Source organism: Glycine max, chromosome 2, assembly GCF_000004515.6.
Source record: "Glycine max cultivar Williams 82 chromosome 2, Glycine_max_v4.0, whole genome shotgun sequence".
Lineage (NCBI taxonomy): Eukaryota > Viridiplantae > Streptophyta > Magnoliopsida > Fabales > Fabaceae > Glycine > Glycine max.
In genome coordinates this window covers 48,754,981-48,777,365 of record NC_016089.4, presented here as the reverse complement: position 1 = coordinate 48,777,365, position 22,385 = coordinate 48,754,981, and the positions used below count along the sequence as shown (strand labels likewise).

The following is a 22,385-nucleotide window of genomic DNA, read 5'->3' as shown; positions in this document are numbered from 1 at the left end:
TTTAGGTCAACACACAAAAGGGGATTTTGATTTAGAATGGTGGTGCTGATGTGAGTGTCATTGCGGCTATTAGGACCAAACAAGAAGAAGGAAACGGAGAAGAGAGGAAAAGAAAATGTTTGTAGATAAGCCGTGACCTTGAATTTAAATAATGTGGGACCTTGCGGCTACCAAAATTGTATCCATTGCTTAGTTTTGGTTTTTTTTTTTTTTTTATCTTTCTTTTTGATTTACCACTTAAGGTATTTATCTAGCCTTGTGTGATACAGATGCTACTGAAAATCAATTTACTATAACAAAAGTACGTAGTCTTCTCTACTCCAAAATTTAGAGTTTAATCGATACAATATACGAGTGAGCATTATATTCAATGGTAAGATAAAGAAATTAGAGTTTGTCAGGAAAAAGTCCAATAGTGCTAATCTTATTAAAACACAATGGCTTAATCTCGTTGTAAAACAATTAAATCTAACAGAAGTCAAGTCCCTGGCAGAGATTAATTAGAAGGTATATATACATGACTAATTGGGGTCATATTTTTTCTAATTCCGTGTGAGCATAGTCGTCTCACAGCAAATTGAAATCCTTTTAGTTGGGGTAATAATTGGATTCCTTGTATCATTATTATATATATGTTACTTTTGAAGGCTCCTAATTTACTTAGCATTGCACTTTTCAGAAGTATTGTCGTTCCGGTTCATATTCCTAAATCATTTTTTTAATTATGTTTTGGGCTTATATAAATGTGTATGTGCATGCATGGCAAATAGATGTCCACAGTCCACCAATTGTTCCACATTTAAGCTCCACATAGTGCTATATTTTAGGACAGAAGTTGATGTTCATATATAGATGAATATGATCGCATTTCCCTTTTTGCTTGGTTTTGGTTTACTACTATATGGTATGGTCCCCCCTTTGCACTTATTCTTAATGGTTACCATTGAATTTAATTGTACATAAAGACATTATTCAATACAGTTTGAGGCAGGTGAAGGGTTCCTAAAAAAAGTTGCATGTTAATGAAAGACCTCAAAATTTATCACGATGGCTTTGTGCGATTTAATTCTATTTTTTCCCCATGTTAATTTCCTGATCCCGTAGCATTTACAGCTTCTGTTTCAGTAGGTGATCTAAATACCTAGAAACTTTTATTAGGGCAAGCTTTCACTAATCTAAGAACAGATTGCTGAACTTATCTTCTGATTATTGTCGATTTTAGATCCTTTAATTGGAGCTAGCTAGGTTTTATTGCTTTTGGTTACATCAGTTCAAATCAAAAGATTTTTTTTGGTGAACAGTTCAAATCAAAAGATGAAGCTTTTGGTTATGAATAATAATGGGGAAAAAAATCATTGCAACCCTTGTTGGTAAAGAGTCGTATGCCAGAAAGCAAAATGAGCAAATGTTATCTTTAATTTAATTTAGTTTTTGAATTGATACTTGTAAAAGAAGAAATAAAATAAATTAATGAGGTAAAATGAGTTTTTTTTTATAAAATTAAAATTACTTATACTTCAACTTCTTTAAAAAACATTCTTATTTATTTTCTTTTAATGCTTATAAACTTAGAAATTCAGCATTTCTGTCTCAAAAAACTTGTAGCAAGATATTACATTAATTGAAAGCTCTTATAAGTTAAAAATTAACTTAAACGGGATGTTTCTTATCTTGTGAATGTATTTAATTATTTAAGGGGTGTATTGGATTAAGATTTTAAAAGATTTTTTTTTTTTATCAAAAAGGCTTGTGGTATTTAATTAAGATTTTTAAATGATATAAATAAATTTTGTGGTATTCAATTAAGACTTTAAAGATTTTTTAAAGAAAATAAAAAAAAATTAGTAATATTTAATTAAGATTTTTTACAACTTATAAAAAGTCTTTTGATATTAAAAATATACAAATTTTAATGGATTGTTTTTTAAGAAAATTTTTGATGGATTTCATGAAACTTTTTAGTATAAAACATCTATCAAACAATCTCATCCAAACTCTTAAGATTTTGTTAGACTCTTTTCTTTTTTATTCTATTGTTTACCATACTTTTTTTTTCTTATCATACATATACTTAATATTCTTCAAGATTCATGTGTCATCTATGTTTCTCTTATTCTTTTAGAATAAAAAATGTTAAATATATTCATTCCCTCGGTATTTTTCTGCTTGTTTTCTAAATTAAATTAATATTTGTCTAATGTGATAAGGTTAATCATAATATTTCTCTTATTCTTCTAGACTATCATAAAAATCTTATAAAAAAATCTAATAAGTCTGATATAATTTTAAAAATATACAAAACATTTTTATGCTAAAATAATCTTTTAAAATTTTAATCCAATACATCCCATAAATTATATTTTTCTTCACTTTAGAGAAACCTTTAAATTTTATCATTGGATAAGTATTACAATTCAAAAAGAAGATAGAGATTTTACTAAGTTCTTTCAAAGTTTGACTATTAGAGAAACACAAAGGAAAGAGATTCAACAACAATAAAGAACAAACTAATTTAAGAGTAATTAACATGTAGCAAAGGTACATACAAAGATTAACGCAAGTGACTTAGTTAAATTGGCAATAGCAGGGTATTAGTCAAATCACATATTTACTTTTTATTTAATTTCTGACATATTATTAATATTTTTTGGAAGTAATCACAATCGAACATCATCTCTTTGTTTATTTTAGTTTAGTTGGAAGAGAAAGATTTTGAGGAGAATGAAGGAGGAGAAAACTTGAGAGCCATACTTATATATATAGACTATAGTTGTATAGAAATAGAAGTGAGAGAAAAAAAAAAGTAAACGGTAATGGAGTTCACGAAAACATCTCCCCCTCTCCTTAGAAACGATTTCATTTTTATTTTGGTCATTAACCATAGTCCCAAAATGACGTGCTTAGCAAAATGTAACTTCAAATTTCGACATATCACATGTTTAATAGTATATCATATTATTTCCAAATAGTTTAATTTTGATTTTGGACTATAAGTTTTAAATAGAATATATACTCTGGGATCTGTGATTTTTATTACAACATCAACTTTGATTGAACTTTTAATTTTCCTGATTGTAAGATTGGCTTTTTATTTGTTCCTTGTCTTTGGAACTTGTACAGAGTGAGTCCTTTTTTCCTTTTAATTTTAATAATCTTTGAAGGATCAGCATAATAACACACTAATCTTCACAAGACTAAAAAGAGGGTTGCTATTTTTTCCTCCTCTTTTTCTCAACCTTCTAGTAATGTTAGAAATATATTTTTTGTTTAATAAGAGTACAAAAAAAATCATTTAATCAAACAGAAAAAAAAATCCTTCTATTTTTTTGTATAACTCAGGAATAAAAATATGTAGATGATGGAAAATTATAATTTAAAATGTGATATACTACATATAATATTCCACTATCCAACAAAAAAAAACTTATAATATTCCACCTAAGCACCATTAAATACATTGGTATATTAATGAACATTTAAGTAAAGGCCCAAAATTTAGAAGAAGAAAAAATTGATGTCTCATCAAATCATTTTAGTGAGTTTATTATCATTCAAAAAGTTTAAAGAAGTATTATATATATCATACACAAAATTAGGTACACGCTTAATTAAACAGAATATAACTGAGGTAGATGGGAAGGAGACAAAGTAGATATAAGCTGTCCATATAAAATAGTTGTCATAATTTATACTTGACTGGTTTCATAAAGGAGTGATCCTCCATTTTGGTTGGCATAATAAAGTGCAACCTTAGAGAGAACACTTAATGAAATCCTATAGTGAGGAACTTTAGATAATGATATTAAAGATGAGTGACTCCCTAACGGTCATTTTTGGATTGGCATATTCGACAAAGTCATCATTTCTTTTCCTAACTATGGCCTTTGAATAACAATGAAGGAAAAGTAACCTTGCCATATTGGAAAATTTCTGTGAAGGTAGAACTCAGGATCAATTTGGTTTCTGCTGGGCCAATTTTTCAATGGAAAATTTCCTAAATTGATTTTAAGCCGCTTCTGGAGGGTCTAATATTACATGCATTGGATCATTGGCTAACATTTTTGCATGCTTAGAGACAGATTTGAAAAAAAAAAACAGATGCATGAATTTTGCAATTCTGTAAATGTGGGTTTGGTTAGATCAAATATTTAGGAGTGGAAGATGAGTTTCTTTTCATGTTGCACGTCACAAGAGAAGATAGACAAGAGCCCATTGAAAAGGAGCAGTAAGAACTACCATCACGCAAAAGCTCTGCCATCGTTAGCCAGCTTGTGTTTTAAATCTGGTATTTTTCCTAGCTCCAATGCTAATTTTCTCATTGTGTCGATTTTCAGGCCAACATTTTTTAATTTAATGTCTCATATCTAGAATTTAATGTTGTTTCCGCTACAAATTATTTTCCTCTAGCACAATCTTATTTGTCTCAACATGAGATCCTAAAATTGAAATCTATGAAAGGTTTGCACCATCACAATAGGCTTCATCAACTTTGTTAGTGTTGCATCAATTATTATCAAGCCACAACGATGTGAAATGCCGCAGTACATACAAATCCTGTGCATCTCTTTAGGCTCCCTTCTTAGTTCAATACTTAGCTGTTCTTAGCTTCTTGATAACATGTTTAGAAGCAATTTGTGCCACCAAGTTCTTACAGATTATGTATCAATGAGGTCTTCACAATTGACAACAAGATTCAAACTCACATCCTTATGAGATATGAGTCTTATCCTTACCCATTAGGGTATCATAAACCTAAGGATCTCTTGCTCTCTACCTCAATATTTGCGTCTCAATTGTCAACCTCTAGAGTTTGGACAATAGATTGCTAAGCTAAAAGTGCAAAGTGGTCTTATAGAGCCCTATATAGTGAGTGGATTTCAGGCTTCTCAGACATTTTCCTCTCTCAATGATGAATACCAATGCTTAAAACTTGAACAATTTTATCTTGTAGGTACCAGCAAACGGAGGTACATAGAAGAAGAAATAGCAAAAATTGGGAAAGGGAATATTACCTCTCAGACTTTTTCTTATCACGAGCTATGTGTTGCAACTCGGAACTTTCACCCTGACAATATGATTGGGGAAGGAGGCTTTGGAAGGGTATACAAAGGACGCCTCAAAAACATAAATCAGGTATAAGTTCAACTCACATCTAATTGATTATTATGCTAAGAATAAACTTCTAAATGCTGTGTTACTTTCATGCAGGTTGTTGCTGTGAAGAAACTTAATAGGAATGGATTCCAAGGAAACAGGGAATTTCTTGTAGAGGTTTTGATTTTGAGTCTCTTGCATCACCCTAACCTTGTCAATTTGGTAGGGTATTGCGCAGACGGTGAGCAAAGGATTTTGGTATACGAGTACATGGCGAATGGCTCTTTAGAAGATCACCTTCTTGGTAAGTAAATGCTTCTTACACCATGTCTTCTAATGCAATACATCACGGATAAAAATGAGAGTAACATCCAATTTGAGTATCAAACTTGAATAAATGCAATAAACTAAGTGTAGTCTGTGGTGGCAGTGTGACCATATGAGTTCATTGGATCATCATGGTTATTACTTATTAGTTACAACATAAGTAAAACTTGCATACAGATGGTTTTAAGTAGATTATGTGTTATCTTTCCATTTGTGTGAGAAACCAAATATCTCTGCAAGACTGGCACCATGGAAGTTCCCCTTTTCAAAACATTACCCTAGTGTTTTTTAGTTTTTGTTTTTGTGATAAGCATGTTAAATGTTATCTGACCAACAACAAAAGAAAAATGATTGTCAGAACTACCTCCGGACAGAAAGCCTTTGGATTGGCGTACAAGAATGAACATTGCAGCAGGTGCAGCTAAAGGACTTGAATATTTACATGAAGTCGCAAATCCGCCTGTGATATACCGTGATTTCAAAGCATCAAACATACTATTAGATGAAAACTTCAATCCAAAGCTCTCTGATTTTGGACTTGCAAAGCTTGGTCCAACTGGTGATAAAACTCATGTATCTACCAGGGTGATGGGAACTTATGGATATTGTGCGCCTGAGTATGCCTCAACAGGTCAATTGACTACAAAATCAGATATATATAGCTTTGGAGTAGTGTTTCTAGAGATGATCACAGGAAGAAGAGCAATTGATCAGTCAAGACCATCTGAAGAGCAAAACTTAGTCACTTGGGTATGTCATGAATCTTTTATTATGTGCCTAAAATCATATTTCTCTGGCATAAAATTTCTGGATTTATAATCTAATCCAAGGGTAAAATGTGTCACAAGTCCCTTAATTTTTGTTGGAGGTTTTAATCCCTATATTTTAAAAAAAATAATTTTGATCATCGTATTTTATATAATTGGTGAATTTCGTCTTTGACTCTAGTATCATATGTTCCATAAAGAGAGATGATTATAAAAAATACAAAGATCAAAATCATGATTTTTAAAATATAGATAAGACTAACTTTGAACGAAAATTGAGGGAACTAAAACACATTATTCTACCCTCTAATCAATATGAAAACTAGCCCAAAAATTTAAGCTTAGACCAATAATATGCACAAATGTTCAGCAATTGACATTCATAATGTTTCTTCTTTTCAGGCACAACCCCTATTCAAAGACAGAAGGAAATTTTCATCAATGGCTGATCCATTGCTGAAAGGGAACTACCCAACAAAGGGTCTACACCAAGCCCTAGCAGTTGCAGCAATGTGTATTCAGGAGGAAGCTGATACCAGACCTTTGATTAGTGACGTAGTTACAGCTCTTGATGTTTTAGCAAAGAGGCATATACAAGTGGGAAGACAACAACGTTCAAAAGATTCTTTTTTCGAGCATGGGGAATGCAGTTGACAAAACGAACCTGAAAACAGTTGAGGATTACACAAAAGGACAATGAATGAAAAAGCAGCTGCTAATGAAGTTTGAGAATCATTCTATAAAATTTCATCATGATGGCACTTGGTATCATTATGAAAATCAAAAGAATTACATACTTTTGTATGTTCAAGATTTATTGATTAGTAGTATTAGATATTGATAATAGAATGACAAGATTGTTACCAGATTCATAATTGCCTACTCTTTGAGATTCTCTAATCAATACTGTTACATGGGGCAATACACTTGTAATGTCTGAAAATTCACCCATTTCAGGATACAGTGTAATGAAGGGTTGAATGAAGATGGCGTAGGGCTCTATGATGCTCTGATAATTATATAGATTGTATTTAGATAATTTAATATTAAAAAATAAATTTCAGTAAATTTTTAATTATTTTGTTTGTTTTATTTACTATCCATCAAATAATATATAATATAAAAAACTATCCTATAACTTGATTTGTGTTGTTCTTTTATTTTATCTATGAGAAGATGGAAGTTTACAACAACTTATTCTTATTTATTGTTCTTATATCCATTAAAATAAGTGAAAAATAATTGTTACAATAAAGTGGTACAATTAAAAAAACATAAATGAGTTTTATAAGTTTTCCTACATTCAGTAAAAAAAAAAAAAAGTTTTCCTACGAATATGTATTTTTATTTTAAAATTCTTAACATTGAGACAATGAAAAATATATTGAAAATATAACAATTTATTTTAACTTAACTTTTGATGAAATAATTTATTGAAAAACACAATCAATTCTTTCAATTAAATTTTATTAAAAATATGCAAAAATAAACATTACATAAGCAAAACAACATTGAAAATAAATAATATAGATTACACAACAGTTTAGGAATAGGCTACATAATTCAATATTTTTCTCAAATTATGTTATATAGTACCTTATAATCTTTATATTATTTATCCGTCAACTCAGATGTATTTATAAATTTATAAATAGGACCTTCTTTTTCACAGTACTTCAAGTCTTTTACTTTTCATGCATTTTATCATCATATTTTTTAGTTTCTAAACATTTTATTGATTCATTAAATGTATTCTGTCCCAAAAACAAAAACAGTTTAAATAATACTTAATTCAACAATTTATGTTATTTTTTAATTCCTGTGTATTTTACTGATTCATTAAATGTGAACAAAAGTGTTGATGTGTCTCTAAAACATGACTTTTTTTTCAAAACAATGTTGTTTTGTTAGAAATATTATGATAAAATGTGAAAAAAAAAACATGAATAGTAAGATGTGTGAAAAAACAAGATAATAAAATGCTAAAAAAATTTGGGTGATAAAATTTATGAAACAATGATAGTTTGAGTGATAAATTATGTAATTAAGCTTTAAAAAATCAAACAACTTTATTTGTTTTAGAAAAAAATTAAATGGTAAGTAAATATGTTATAATTAAACTTATTTTTTTAGAGTTACATGATTAAGAATCAATGAAGATGCTAAAATGGGCTAACCTAACCCAATTTATCATCAGTTTGCCCAAAAAATGCATCAAGTTGAGTTGGATTGATTTTGAGATGAATTCAAAACCACATCCTAATTCAATTTTTACTATGAGTTGCTGGTTAAATTGATCCGTTAAAATTAAATAATAATAATAATAATAATAATAATAATAATAAAATATTATAAAAAGTAGATGATAATGTTACAATCATAAGAATGATATCTCACAAAATTAACTTGAAATAATTGCTCTCCGATAAATTATGTAAATACAATCAAATCCATTTTTTTTTCTTTTTAGACTTCTAATTCCCATTTTGAGTTAAATAAATATAGAATAAAACAACAAAAAAACATCATAAAATTTATAATATTCTGCAAAGTATTATATCGAACAAAACAAAATTTAACTATTAATACAAAAACATTTAACAAAAGCAATCTTAAGTCTTAACCCAATAGCTCAACCTAATCTAGCCCTCCTCACTAACTCATTGGCTGATGAGTTATTTAGGTTGGATTATGTGGATTGAATGTGTGTTTGTAAAATTGTCGAAGGCAACGTGCAACGTAAAAGCAATTCGTAGGTTGCTTTGAAATTTTTGCATCAGAACACTAAATTTTTCCGTTAAACGTGATTTCAGTGTGTTTTTAAACACATCCTGAAAAGGCTAAATTATGTAACCTAATATGTTTTGGTGGATTAATATTAAATGGGTTAACTTGAACTTTTAACTCACTTTGACATATTTAAAGTTAAGTGTACTTATACAGCAAAAAAGGAAACAATAATGTATTTTTATAAAACTTATCTAAAAAGTATTAATTAAAGAATTAAGCAAGTTCAAACAAAATAATTGTTATTCTAAAGAAAAACAAAATAATAATAGCTAAAAAGTAAAAAGTTCGATCACTATTATATTTTAAAATTATAAAGTTCATGATATTTTAATTTACAATTATTGTTTAAGAGCTGTAAAACATTTTTGTAATAAAAAAGAGAGTTATAAAAGTTAAAATTTAAAATAATGATTCTAAATAAATAATCTAAGTTTTAGAAAATTTATTAATATATTATATATTCTGATTTATTATTAAATGATATAAGTAAACTCTTTTACATGAACAATGCATACCATATTTTTTCATAAAATCATTATTGATATTTTAATTTAAACTTAAATTGTTGATTATGAAAATGGATTTTTATAATTTAACTTATTTTAATTACTTTTAAAGGAATAATTGATTCCAAATTTTCAAAATGTTTTAATTTTCTTTCTATAATAGTTATTTTCTATCTAATTATTTGAAAATTACTTAAGTTAAACTTGACTGTGATTTTAATTGATAAGAAGATTCACTTATTATTCATTTATTGTCATATTGAATATTTTTCATCTTTATATTAATAAAAGTGAAGAAATCTTGGAAGAAATTCTTATATATTTGAGCATAATTTTTTAGATTTTTTTATTTTTTAAATAAAAATAATTTAATTATTTTAAATCAGAATATGCACTTATTCTAATTACATTAATTACAATATTTATAATTACATATTATTTTTCCTTCAAGACTTCTTTATTTTTATTAATATGAATTTTTTTTAATCATATATAAAGATGGAAAAAAGTACTTTACGTTTTTTCTCCCCTGTTCTTTTAATACCCCTTCTAGTTAGAGTATTTGGGTATCAGTATCACTTAATCTAATCATATACTAATATGTTTGTCTTATTTTATATCTTAGTGAATCTTAAGAAGTGATATATTTAGTAGGGATGTTTGGAATCGAATTGGACCCAACTAACACCGAAAATGATCCCAAAAATTCGGAATCGAATTGGACCCAACTAACACAAAAAATGATCCCAAAAAAATTGGAGAAAAATTTATGATCATTAGTTTGATTTGTTTGTTTTTTTAAATCGCACGATTTGGTTCAGTTTGCAGTTTGATATGCGAAAATTGAATCAAACCAAATGGAATTGATCTAGTAATTTTTTTTTATAATTTGCTTAATATGGTATGATATATTTTATAAATTATATTTATTTTTTAAATGCAAGTGATTGTATTTTATTGCAATTGGTGATGCTTTATTTTATACAAGAATCAATTATTGGCAATTGATGATTTTGTGTTATGTTGTTATTGTTGGAGATATATTTTTTCAAGTTTCTATGGTTTTATATTATTGTTGCAATTAGTGTTTTGGTGTTGGATAATTTCTAAGTTTTCATGGTTGAAAGCAAATGTTATGAATGTTGTTTTACTTTTTTTTTTTAAAGTTTAGACATTGAAACTAGAAAGCAAGTATTATGCACTATTTTTATTTTTAAGTTAGATGATTATTATTCAACTTGAAAATAATTATTGTTTCACTTTAAGTTTAATTGTTGAAACTTTTGTTATCCATTTATGTTATTGATTGTTGAACTGGTTATTATACAAGTTTTGTTTGATTGATAATTGTATCATTGGATTTTTATTGGGTTGACCATCCTAAGACTCATTGACTTGGATGTCAAATGACTCATCTCAAATACGATGTTGGTATATAACCCATAGTAGACCTAGAAAGGATGACATATTACACTTTCACACTTGAATCCTTTTGGATTAGGTATGCTTTCTCTAAGACATGACTTAGTTACAAGAACATTTTGTTGTCCACCGCGGAACTTGATGAAACTCATCCAAACGCCCTTGTGTCTTGTTTAGATAGGAGCTTATAGCAAAATGTAAACTCAAAATAGTGCTATGGTACTCATGGATATTGATCTCGTATAGGTGGTGTAATTCATTGAATATTGAATCCAACCAATTTGCAATTTTCTCCAATAATAGGCATGAAGACATAAAATTGATTAGGTCTAACATAGAAGCCACACAAATAGAGGTGTAAGAGTCTTCGACAGAGCCTTTATACATGGTTGGTATCAACACTAATATTAAAATTGTCATTTGTACATGGTTGGAATTGACACAAACAACACGATCAACACGAATATTGAAGCCACCATTTATACATGGTTAATATCGACATGATTGACACAGATATTAAAACTATCGTTTATACATGATCAGAATCGACAAGACTATTAAAGTAGTCATTTATACATGGTCGGCATCGACATGACTATTAAAGTCGTTATTTATACATGATTAATATCAACACGAACGACATGACTATTAAAATTGTCATTTATACATGATTGGTATCTATGGTTCTACATGAACATAATTAACACAATTACTAAAACCACCATTTATACATGGCTGATATCGACACCGTCCACACAACTAAAGTTGTTCGTGGTACCGAGAGTACACATGGTCAACATCGACACGACTGAAACCGTCCATGGTATCGATAGTACACATGATCGACATCGACAAGATTAAAGTTGTCCATGGTATCAAGAGTACACATGGTTAACCTCAACACAATTAAATCTATCCATGATATAAACATTACTTTTGAACATTGGCCAGTTATTGAATTAACGATGAACTTATAACTTGGGGAATTTTAAACAAGTTGAATTTCTTCCAATGGAAAATGGGGTTGTGTACTTCTGTGCTTATACACTCAAGGTAGTGGGGTTGTGTACTTCTTCGGTTGAATGTCAACCGACCTTACTACTTCAAGTCTCTTTATGCTCATGCACTCGAGGTTAGTAAGTTATGTATCTATCTAGTAGAATGTCAACTGTCCTGGCTTTCAAGTCTCTTTGTACTTACACACTTGAAGTTGATGGGTTGTGTATCATTAAATTTTTATTAGATCAACCAATTTAAAGTCTATTAACTTGAATGCTGAATGACTCATCCAAATATGACATTATGTAACCTATATTAGACCTATACCATACCAAATTGTACCGCAACCATCCTTATGTTATGCTTCCGCCCCCGAGAGTGGCATCCTAGCCTTCTAATCATAAGATTACGTGGCAATTAAATATTATAACCCCTTATGTTTATTTACGGTTTTATTTTATACGTATTTTATATTAATGGCCAAGGTTTTTTCAAATACTTTGTCTCCTTATAGATAGATATATATTTAAGTAGCTGGCTCCTAATCTGTTTAACTGTGGAGGGAGCAGGAGCACTAGGAGGTGATTTCGGCCTCAATGGAGGTCTCTGCTTTAAGGCCACACTGCCCTTTATGCCGCCGCTGCTTCTCAAGTCCCTTCTCTCTTCCTTCCCTTTTACCTTCTCAGCCTCTCCAACGGTTTACCCTTCTTCCTTCTCTTTATTTCACTTCAAAGTTCATGTCTTTTGTTGCTTCTGACCTTGCCCATCTCTTTAATATCTAAAAAATCTGCATCTTTTCCATCTGGGTATCCTACTTTTTGCTTAAGAAATTAATGTTTTTATGTTGCACAGTAAAATATGCCGATTGTTGTTTCTTTTAGTCTTGACTTCAATGGGTCATTGTGTCTTGCTGTTCTTTACTGCTTTGAAAGGTTGAGACTAGTGTGACTATTTAAATTTTACTTGTGTTGTAACTGCTATGGCAATTTGTTGATGAGAAAACCTGAAATAGGTTATTAGGGGTGCTATCCTGGGATTAACTTTTGTTAGTATTAATGTTATGGGATTAGAGTGATGAAAATATGTATTTTCTTTTTGTACCACGCATGCCTAGATGGAGCTTTTTGTTAGCTAGTGCTTGGCTACATAAAATGCTGTTACATTTCATTGATTGGAACCTTTGTTTTTGTTGCATGATGTGAATTGCAGAAGAAAAATGCAGTCATTCCAAATTTCGTACAATGGCCTCCGTAACAGCACTGTTCTTAGAAATTTTGTACAATCTAGAGCAGATTTCTCATGCTGTCTGAAGGGCACATCTGTGGGGTTAAATAAATACAATGGCGCGAGGTATAAGCGTAATTTTCTGTGCAAGAGTCCAGTTTGCATTTCATCTATGAAAATTTCAAATGCATCAACTGGCACGTTGGAGGAAATGACGGAGGAGGAAGAGCTGAACTCTTTGCGTCCGTGTGAAATGCAAGTTAGGACAGTGGGCATGGCTGCTTGCAACAATGAATTTTCCACAACCACTTTAGGAAAAAAATTGTCCGGTGGTGATTATAGAGGCTGGACTATGGCAAAAGATAAGTTAACTGAAAATAAAAAGGAAATGAATGGCTCAAATAAATTTGAGAGGGAAAATGGCAGTTTTTCTGCATCTAATGGAATTGCTTCCATTGCTCAGAACCAGGCTGTTCCTAGGAACGGGGATAGCATTATTGTACTGCAGGATCCTGGTACACATGCCCCATCTTCTGTTAACTATTCTGTATTAAACAATTCAAAGGTGTTAACAGATTCTGAAAAGGTGATTCACCAGTATAACGGATCTTCTTTGGGGATTGGTAAAGAGAAAGTCATTGTAGTCAATGGTGATCATGGTTTGGATGAAACTGCAAAGGATTCAACTAATGCAACACTTACTAAACAGGCATGTGGTACCGACCAATCAAAGCTCCGGGATAGGCTTTGTAGTATATATGATGATATTCTGGTTGTTGATAATATTCCTCTTGCAGAGGAAGTTTCTAAGATGCTTACAACAAAGTACCGGCATCTTATTTATGCATGTGATACCGAGGTATAATTCTTTTTACTGTAATTACTTGTATTATGGTTACTCCGTATCACAAGAGTCTATATAGCAAGATTATCTCCTCTCTTGCTTCTGTGCACGTGTGGCTGTTTGTGTACTTTGGACATGAATTCAACTAATTTGTATTTGTGCAACATATATTATCTGCTGATTTTATTGTCTTCAAAGGTGGCCAAGATAGATGTCAAACAAGAAACTCCTGTAGATCATGGGGAGATAACATGCTTCAGCATTTATTGTGGTCCAGAAGCTGATTTTGGAGGTGGAAAGTCTTGTATCTGGGTAGATGTTCTTGATGGTGGAGGCAAAGAGATTTTAGAAAAATTTGCTGAATTTTTTAGTGACTCTTCCATCAAGAAGGTGATCTTTTCTTCTTCTATCCCTTCTATGTTCTTAATCCTATTTCTCACCAGTCACCTCAACATGCAGCACCTCTCAAGTCTTAATTCTATGCTTGCTACTGTATGAAAGATGCCTTACTAGTTAGGTTATATGACAATCAGCTACTATCTGTTCTGAAATTAACCTCAGGTAATCTAAAAGTTTAGTGTCATATTATACAGAGACATTTCGATTTTTACTATGTGTTCGGTGGTATATTCAATTTTGCAATAATATGCTAAGAATAGGTTGCAACTTGCAATCCTAGTGTTAAGTTAATGTGTACCTGATTTAGGATAGTTGGTGCATGGTTTTATTGTATAGAACAGCAAAGTTTTCATCTAATGATAGAAGTGAACTAGCATGATTTGTTATTCTATTTTATTTTATTTTATTTTATTTGTGTAGTTGTTAGATGTTCTTATCTTGTTGTAATGGAAAATTAAATCTATCTTTTATAAAATCATATTGGCATTAAATTCCTGGGTTTGTCTATGCTCATGACCAGGGATTACAATCCATATTTGAAATAACCGATTCACTGGTGCATTCTGTAGGTCTGGCATAATTATAGCTTTGACTGTCATGTTATAGAGAATTATGGATTCAAAGTTTCTGGATTTCATGCTGATACAATGCACATGGCACGATTATGGGATTCTTCAAGACATTTGGATGGGGGTTATTCTCTTGAAGGACTTACTGGTGACAGAAGGGTCATGTCTAGGGCTCAGCTGAACCATGAAAAGGATTTGACTGGTAAGGTGTCAATGAAAACTATATTTAGTAAGAAAAAATTGAAAAAGGATGGATCTGAGGGTAAAACAAGTATCATTGCTCCTGTTGAAGAGCTACAGAGAGAGGAGCGTATACCTTGGATATGCTATTCTGCCTTAGATGCTAGCAGCACTTTGAAGCTGTATGAGAGCCTAAAGAGCCATCTTTCAGACATGCCCTGGAAATTTGATGGCCTGCCAGTTTATGGGAAAACCATGTATGATTTCTACAATGAATATTGGCGACCATTTGGTGAGCTTCTAGTCATGATGGAATCTGAGGGAATGCTAGTTGATCGGGCTTATCTCGAAAGCATAGAAAAGGTGGCCAAAGCAGAGCAAGAGGTAGCTGTTAATAGATTCCGCAAATGGGCCACTAGGTATTGCCCTGATGCCCAATATATGAATGTGGGAAGTGATTCACAGTTGCGCCAGCTGCTTTTTGGTGGCATCGTGAACAGGTGTGCATTGTTTAAATCTTACATGTAGCATTTATTTCAATATTAATAAATTAATGATTTGCTACTCAAAGCCTGAATACTTATGATATTCATGAATGACGGTACTACTGCTGGTACCTACCTTGATATCTATGAACTTTTGTGTTTACAACAAAGTAGCTGAAGAATATAGATGGAGGTAAAACTTTCATTTTCACTTGTCACATTCTTCATTACAGAAAGGACTCCAGTCAGACACTTCCAACTGAACGAATATTCAAAATTCCCAATGTTGATAATGTGATTGAAGAAGGCAAGAAGGCTCCAAAAAAATTTCGTGATATAAAGTTGACGAGCCTAGGTTATAACCTGGAGACTGAGATGTACACAGCAACTGGTTGGCCGTCAGTTAGTGGTGATGCTTTAAAGGCCCTGGCTGGAAGTATTTCCGCTGATTATGACTTTTTTGATGAGGATTGTAACTTGGATGATCTTGATGATGAAGATGAAAATCCTTCTCAAAGTCAAGTTGCATCTGTAAAAATTGATAAATCTGCATATGGGACAGCCTATGCAGCTTTTCCAACAGAGGAAGAAGGGAGAGAAGCCTGCCATGCAATTGCTGCTTTATGTCAAGTCTGTTCAATCAACTCTTTGATCTCCAACTTCATCCTTCCCCTGCAGGTATTTTTTATTGTTTGGTTTGCTATATGAACTTTCTTGAGCTTGCTTGAAATCTCTTTTATTTTGAAACTAGTATACAAACTTCCATACAATACATATTGTCTGTAATAAATTGATGATGTTTTCTATTTTTTTCCCTAAAAAGGATATTTTTAGACTTATAGTTATCATATAAACATCAGTCAATGAGATGCTTGACAACTCATACCTTGATCTTTTAAAATACTCATTGGAGAAGGTCAATACTAAGTCCTCCCACTGCTTGGATATGGCTAGAGAAATTATTTCCTTATCTGAGTTTAAGCTAATTTTTTGGATGCTTATTGTGCCACACTGCCACCACTTACATTTTAGAACTTTTAGTAAATATTCGTATTTTTACACTGAAGCTCTTTATATGTGCTCTATAATAGCTGCAGTTTCTCTTTGTCAGGGACATAATATATCAGGAAAAGATCTCCGTGTTCATTGTTCCTTAAATATCAACACAGAGACTGGACGCTTGTCAGCAAGAAGGCCAAATCTGCAGGTTATTCTAATTAGATTTATCAGAATTTTCTAATGATTTTGATTAGGAATTTTCATTTTAATAGTAGTTGTTGTGAACTTGAATTTTTTTTAATTGCTATACGTTTGAGATTTGACCATTAACCTTCATCTGTGTGCTTGCATGTTCACTAATTGGTGTCATACACTTTCATTGATGCTAAACTCTTAGTAGATGGCTTTATCATTTTGCTTTTTTCTAAAATGTAGCTTCTCCTTTTAGTAGGGTGTCTGAATATTAGATATATAAGTCCCTTTTGGACCTCCACTCTATCTTTTTGCTTCTGTTTTTCTTAACTAAATTTTGGCAAAAAAATCAGCAGAAGGTGAAATAGGTCTGTGGATTATTTGTGTTTCAAATCTGAATTATTCTTGTGAGGTAGCGTGTTAAAAATATAAAACCCTTTTTAGGCCTCCATCTAACAAATGTCTCAAGGTCAAGAGTCAGTTCTTGACATCTCTGCTCAAATGTACATTCTTTTGTATTCATTTATTCCTAGTTAAAAATACCTGATTAAAATTAGTTTTTTTTGGACTAATCACAACCTTGCTAATTGCTATACACATTTATGTAATTATTTGATGTCTACTTGATCTTGATGCCTTTTCTGTTTCTTCATTTCAATTATTTGGATCCTAAATTTGGACTGCACAATGCATCTCATTCATTTTCAATTTGTATTTTGACATTCATATGTGAGTAATACATATACTAGATTTAATCAGACTTTCAAAACGATTTAGAACCTAACACATACACTTCATGAATTAGAATCAACCTGCTCTGGAAAAGGACCGATACAAAATCCGTCAAGCATTCATTGCTGCACCTGGGAATTCTCTTATAGTTGCTGATTATGGACAGGTTAATAGTCTATATTGTCTATCTAACTGAACTATTTTTCAAGAAATTTCATTCTGTTAACTGCCTTCTGTATTGTTACAGCTGGAACTTAGGATTCTGGCACACCTCGCGGACTGTAAGAGCATGTTGGAAGCTTTTGAAGCTGGTGGAGATTTCCATTCAAGGACTGCAATGAATATGTACCCACATATTCGTGAAGCAGTTGAGAAAAAGGAAGTGCTTCTGGAGTGGCATCCTCAGCCTGGTGAAGATAAACCCCCTGTTCCTCTTTTGAAGGTAACTGTCTGCTGATAGTAGTAAGACAAAGTGTCTTTAGTTTGGTATTTCTTGTAGCTGATGATGTCAAATACAGTGAGCACCAGAGTGCTGGCAGTGGATGAGGAAGCACTAATCCTTGTTCTGATTGGAACCAGATCCATCAACTGCAAATACAATAAGTTTACTTTATTAAAAATCAGAACAAATAAAATAACTTATGAACTTTCCAATAGTATTAAAGGACAGCTACTGCACATTAGAATGCTGAGGGGGAAAACATAGTGCGTTGCTGTGGTAGTAGAAGGATTACAGTTTATTTGTGACGGACTTCAAAATTATGAGTATTCATTTAGTTTTTGGATATATAATGTGTTTAATAATGTTTGTGTATATTAATAGAAGTAAATCAAAATACACCAAGCATTAATAAGCTTGTTTTAGCAGTTTAACGTTATTTGATGCCCTTCCCTCAAGATATAAAAAAAAGCCTGTTTTAGCAGTTTACATTTATAACTTATAACCATCCGTTTCATAATTTGATTTTGGTTTATGTTTCCCTTCCATGTCAGGATGCCTTTGCTTCTGAAAGAAGAAAAGCTAAAATGCTTAACTTCTCAATTGCATATGGGAAGACTCCTGTGGGGCTTTCCAAGGATTGGAAGGTACCCTGAACTTTTACTCATTATGAGGGATTTACAAAGGTGACAAGTGCCCATGATTTATTATTTGATTGTTCACTCTCAGGTTTCTGTGAAAGAAGCTAAGAAAACAGTTGACCTTTGGTACAATGATAGAAAAGAGGTTTTGCAATGGCAAGAGGAGCGTAAAAAGGAAGCTCGTGTGTTACATTGTGTTTACACATTGCTAGGGCGAGCTCGGCGGTTCCCTTTGATGGCCCAAGCTAACACCTATCAAAAAGGTCATATTGAGCGAGCTGCTATTAATACTCCAGTGCAGGTCCTTAGCTCTTTCTAATAAACAAATCAATACTGTGTCTCCCTCCCTCATCTATCAAACTGTCTTTACACTCTCAAGTTAGTAAATAAAATATGTACTGAATTATTTAACTTGTGATTCTTGTCTAGTTTGGAACTTTTCCCTTTTAAGAACAATGAATGATAAGATCATATTTTCAAAGCCCACTTGTAAAATATCATATTCCAAACTTCATATTGAAATGATAGTCCAGATAGAGCTGTGAATAATAGAGTTTGATAGTATTAACCTTACAATAGTGTTATCTTGTATTAGTCTAGTTAGTACTTTTCCCTATCTGGAATCTCCTTTCTTGAAATCCATTATTGGGTGAAATTATTTTTCCTTTACATATATTGTGCCTGTTAGCAATATAATATTAAGTCATTCAAGTGTCTTTACCTAACAACTTATAGCTTTTGGGATTGTTGGTTTATGACAATGCCCATAGAATTTGTAAATATATTCCATTAGTTTGTAAATGTAAAGATAAATATAAATATATTTACTTCTGAAAATATAAGAAATTATTTACTATTTAATTAAATATACTGATAATGTCTGATTTATCTAAAGTTAGCGTTTACACCATCATTACTTATAACTAATTATGATTCAATTGTGAGATTGACAGAAATTACATTTACTAGAAACTATTCATTGCTGTTCATGCATCATGCTACCTGTGAATGGGGAGATTGTAAATTTGTAAATAGGCCCTTGTGCAGTGGTATGAGCTAATCTTAACCATTGGATAATGGCTTGTGGTTACATGATTTCTTAAAATAAACACATTACTTTGTCCTTTAAAGCCCTATCATGCTGTCTGAAATGTTGAAGATTCACTCTGACTCATAATAGCACAATGCTTTCTGTTGAGATGCCATTACTACGTGGCCCATTCCCACATGCATACCTTTCTTTTTGGGTTTCTGATTTGTAGAATTCAACAGGGTAGTGCAGCTGATGTTGCCATGTGTGCTATGTTGCAAATTTCCAAGAATAAACGGTTGAAGGAGCTTGGGTGGAAGTTACTTCTACAGGTAATTTAGTGCCCCCTATATTTTCCTTTTTTTAAAAAAAAATTCTTGCTCACTTTAATTGTAGTGTGTGTGCAAATTACACCTGATCTCACTTGCCATTATTCTAGGTTCTTGAATCTACAATCAATTCTATCCATTCTTTCGCCCTGAGTTGGGAGGGGGATTGGGGGAATAAGCATTAAGTAATACGCAAACGAGAGCTTGGCTGATTAATATACTCTATAAGCTTACTATGTATTCAATAATTTATGCATCTGTCATCTCAAAACATTTTGTATGGATTATTGGAGAAATTAAGTGATACCTATGTAGTCCGTCCTTTTTTTTCTTCTTTTCCTGTTGATTATTAATGACATTATCTTGGCTGTAGTTCTTTTTATCAACCAATGTAATTGCAGTTACATTACAACTTTGTTCCATTGGTGAATTATTCCACCACACAAGTAGTTCATTTTGCCAACTTGAGGCGCTTTCCTTAATCTAAACCAATTAAACGATATTAGTAACCATATATAGTTACAATTTCTATCAACCATTATTTTTAATCAGTATTTTCTGATATTGAGGTTATTTCAAATCTGAATGTGTTCAGATATCTTTTCCATACTTGCTACTTTTTGGCTAAGATTCTTGGATATGTCAAAGCAGGTTCATGATGAAGTCATATTGGAAGGACCAACGGAATCGGCTGAGGTTGCGAAGTCCATAGTTGTTGAGTGCATGTCCAAACCCTTTAACGGCAAAAATATTCTTAAAGTTGACCTCTCTGTTGATGCCAAGTGTGCTCAAAACTGGTACTCTGGGAAATAGGTAGTCCCTTATACAACATGAAAATCCATGACAACTGTTTGGAGATGGTTCCCTTGGTGATTGCTATCAAAAGATACTGCTACTCTAGTGCCTCTATTTTCAATGCGAACTTTATATGCCTAAAATATCATTATATGAGGTTGTTGATTTCTATAGAGGTTTATGACATCCTAGGAAATTTTCCAGTGATATGTTTTGGTAATACCGAAGCATAACACGATTTGCTTTGAAGGAAGAAAAAGGCCAAAACTACTGGCCTCGGCATTTTACTTCTCTAGTTAGCAGTTTTTTGTTTTTTTGCTTCTATATTTTGAATGTATACCGGTTTTTCATGCCTTGCATCATGTACCGGTTTGTTGTTTTTGGTTGATGCAAACAATATCAATATTGTATATAAATTATTACAAAATGAATGTATCTGCATTTCTGTTGATCTGTTGCAAACATATACTTTGTAGAAACAACATGCAATGACAATTGGACGCTCAAATAGAGCACTTTGCATGCACAAATGATCAGTATAGCCGGTGACAAATTTCAGTAATATCAAGCAGAATTATGAATTTATGATACTCTGTAAAAATGAATTATTATCTTATGAACGAGAGCAAAAATGGTGTACAAGAATGGACCATGGACCTACTTTAACCGTTATGCATGCCTGGCAGGAGCAAATTACCTTGTTATTCTTTGATGGAAAGTTTGTCAATTGATCATATATAAAATCTATGTACTGCAAATTACCTCGTTTTTAGAACACAAGTTTCTATTTCAGCTTTATTATTTTGTGAATGAGTAAACTTTTATTTCCATTCCAGAATTTTTTTTATTTATTTACATGTTACATATCGTAAGTGGGTTCTATTATTACTCATCATTCATTTTTATTTTTCACAAACTTTCACCTACCCATTTTTTATTGAATTTAAATAAAAAAATTTAAAAATAAATGCCATTTATTGGATTAAGAAAGTTAATTCTAGTTAAAGGCATTCCAGTTTTCCACCCACTATTTTTGTGTTCTCGATTAGAAATAGTTTTCTTACTGAATTATGAATATTTTTGGTGGGGAAAACTAATTTTAGCACACCTACCACAATGATGTGAATCAAATCATAGCAGCGGACGTGCACTCGATAATGAGACGCGGAGAGTGTGTCAAAATTGCTGGTTGGATATGCCGTTCTTGAAGAGCTTATGACACGTTGTATTAAGTATATTTATTGCGAGAGGAATTGTGTGGAGAGTTCAAAAGTATATTTGAACTGCATAATTATGTATATAAATAATTTAAATGAATTTTTTTAAAGTCATAATTACTGAAAAATATATAATTTAAAAAAAAACTCGTAATTTATATGCTTTAGTTATTTATGATAAAACATGAGTTAATATTTTTTTATATAAAAAGTTTTGTCACTACATGCATTTCCTTTATCCAAAATTCCAAATAGAAGTTTGGTTTTCGGTTAATTTCAGCGCAAAATATTATTTTGGGTCTGTTTCAAAGCTGCAATTTCCAAATGGGGAGCCTTGAGCTTGTTGTATAGGGCATGTGGTAGGGTTTGGACCTTGAAATGGCGTGGCCTAAGGAAACACAATAT

At 31.6% G+C, this 22,385-nt stretch overlaps 2 protein-coding genes across 2 annotated transcripts; both read left to right on the top strand.

The window, feature by feature from the left end:
* The first annotated feature begins 3,714 nt into the window (after positions 1–3,714).
* Positions 3,715–7,054, top strand: LOC100797557 (probable serine/threonine-protein kinase PBL23). The gene is made up of 5 exons (XM_003518474.5): positions 3,715–4,285; positions 4,952–5,133; positions 5,209–5,398; positions 5,780–6,171; positions 6,591–7,054. Exons 1-5 carry the CDS (start codon positions 4,162–4,164, stop codon positions 6,840–6,842), a joined length of 1,140 nt encoding a protein of 379 aa, XP_003518522.1. The 5' UTR covers positions 3,715–4,161; the 3' UTR covers positions 6,843–7,054.
* A 5,382-nt stretch (positions 7,055–12,436) lies between these two features.
* On the top strand, positions 12,437–21,212 carry LOC100797016 (DNA polymerase I A, chloroplastic/mitochondrial). Its single transcript, XM_003518473.5, has 12 exons — positions 12,437–12,602; positions 13,115–13,988; positions 14,172–14,363; positions 14,942–15,621; positions 15,840–16,284; positions 16,718–16,813; positions 17,603–17,695; positions 17,777–17,971; positions 18,523–18,615; positions 18,698–18,910; positions 19,882–19,971; positions 20,620–21,212. Exons 1-12 carry the CDS (start codon positions 12,502–12,504, stop codon positions 20,779–20,781), a joined length of 3,234 nt encoding a protein of 1,077 aa, XP_003518521.1. The 5' UTR covers positions 12,437–12,501; the 3' UTR covers positions 20,782–21,212.
* The last annotated feature ends 1,173 nt before the right edge of the window (positions 21,213–22,385 follow it).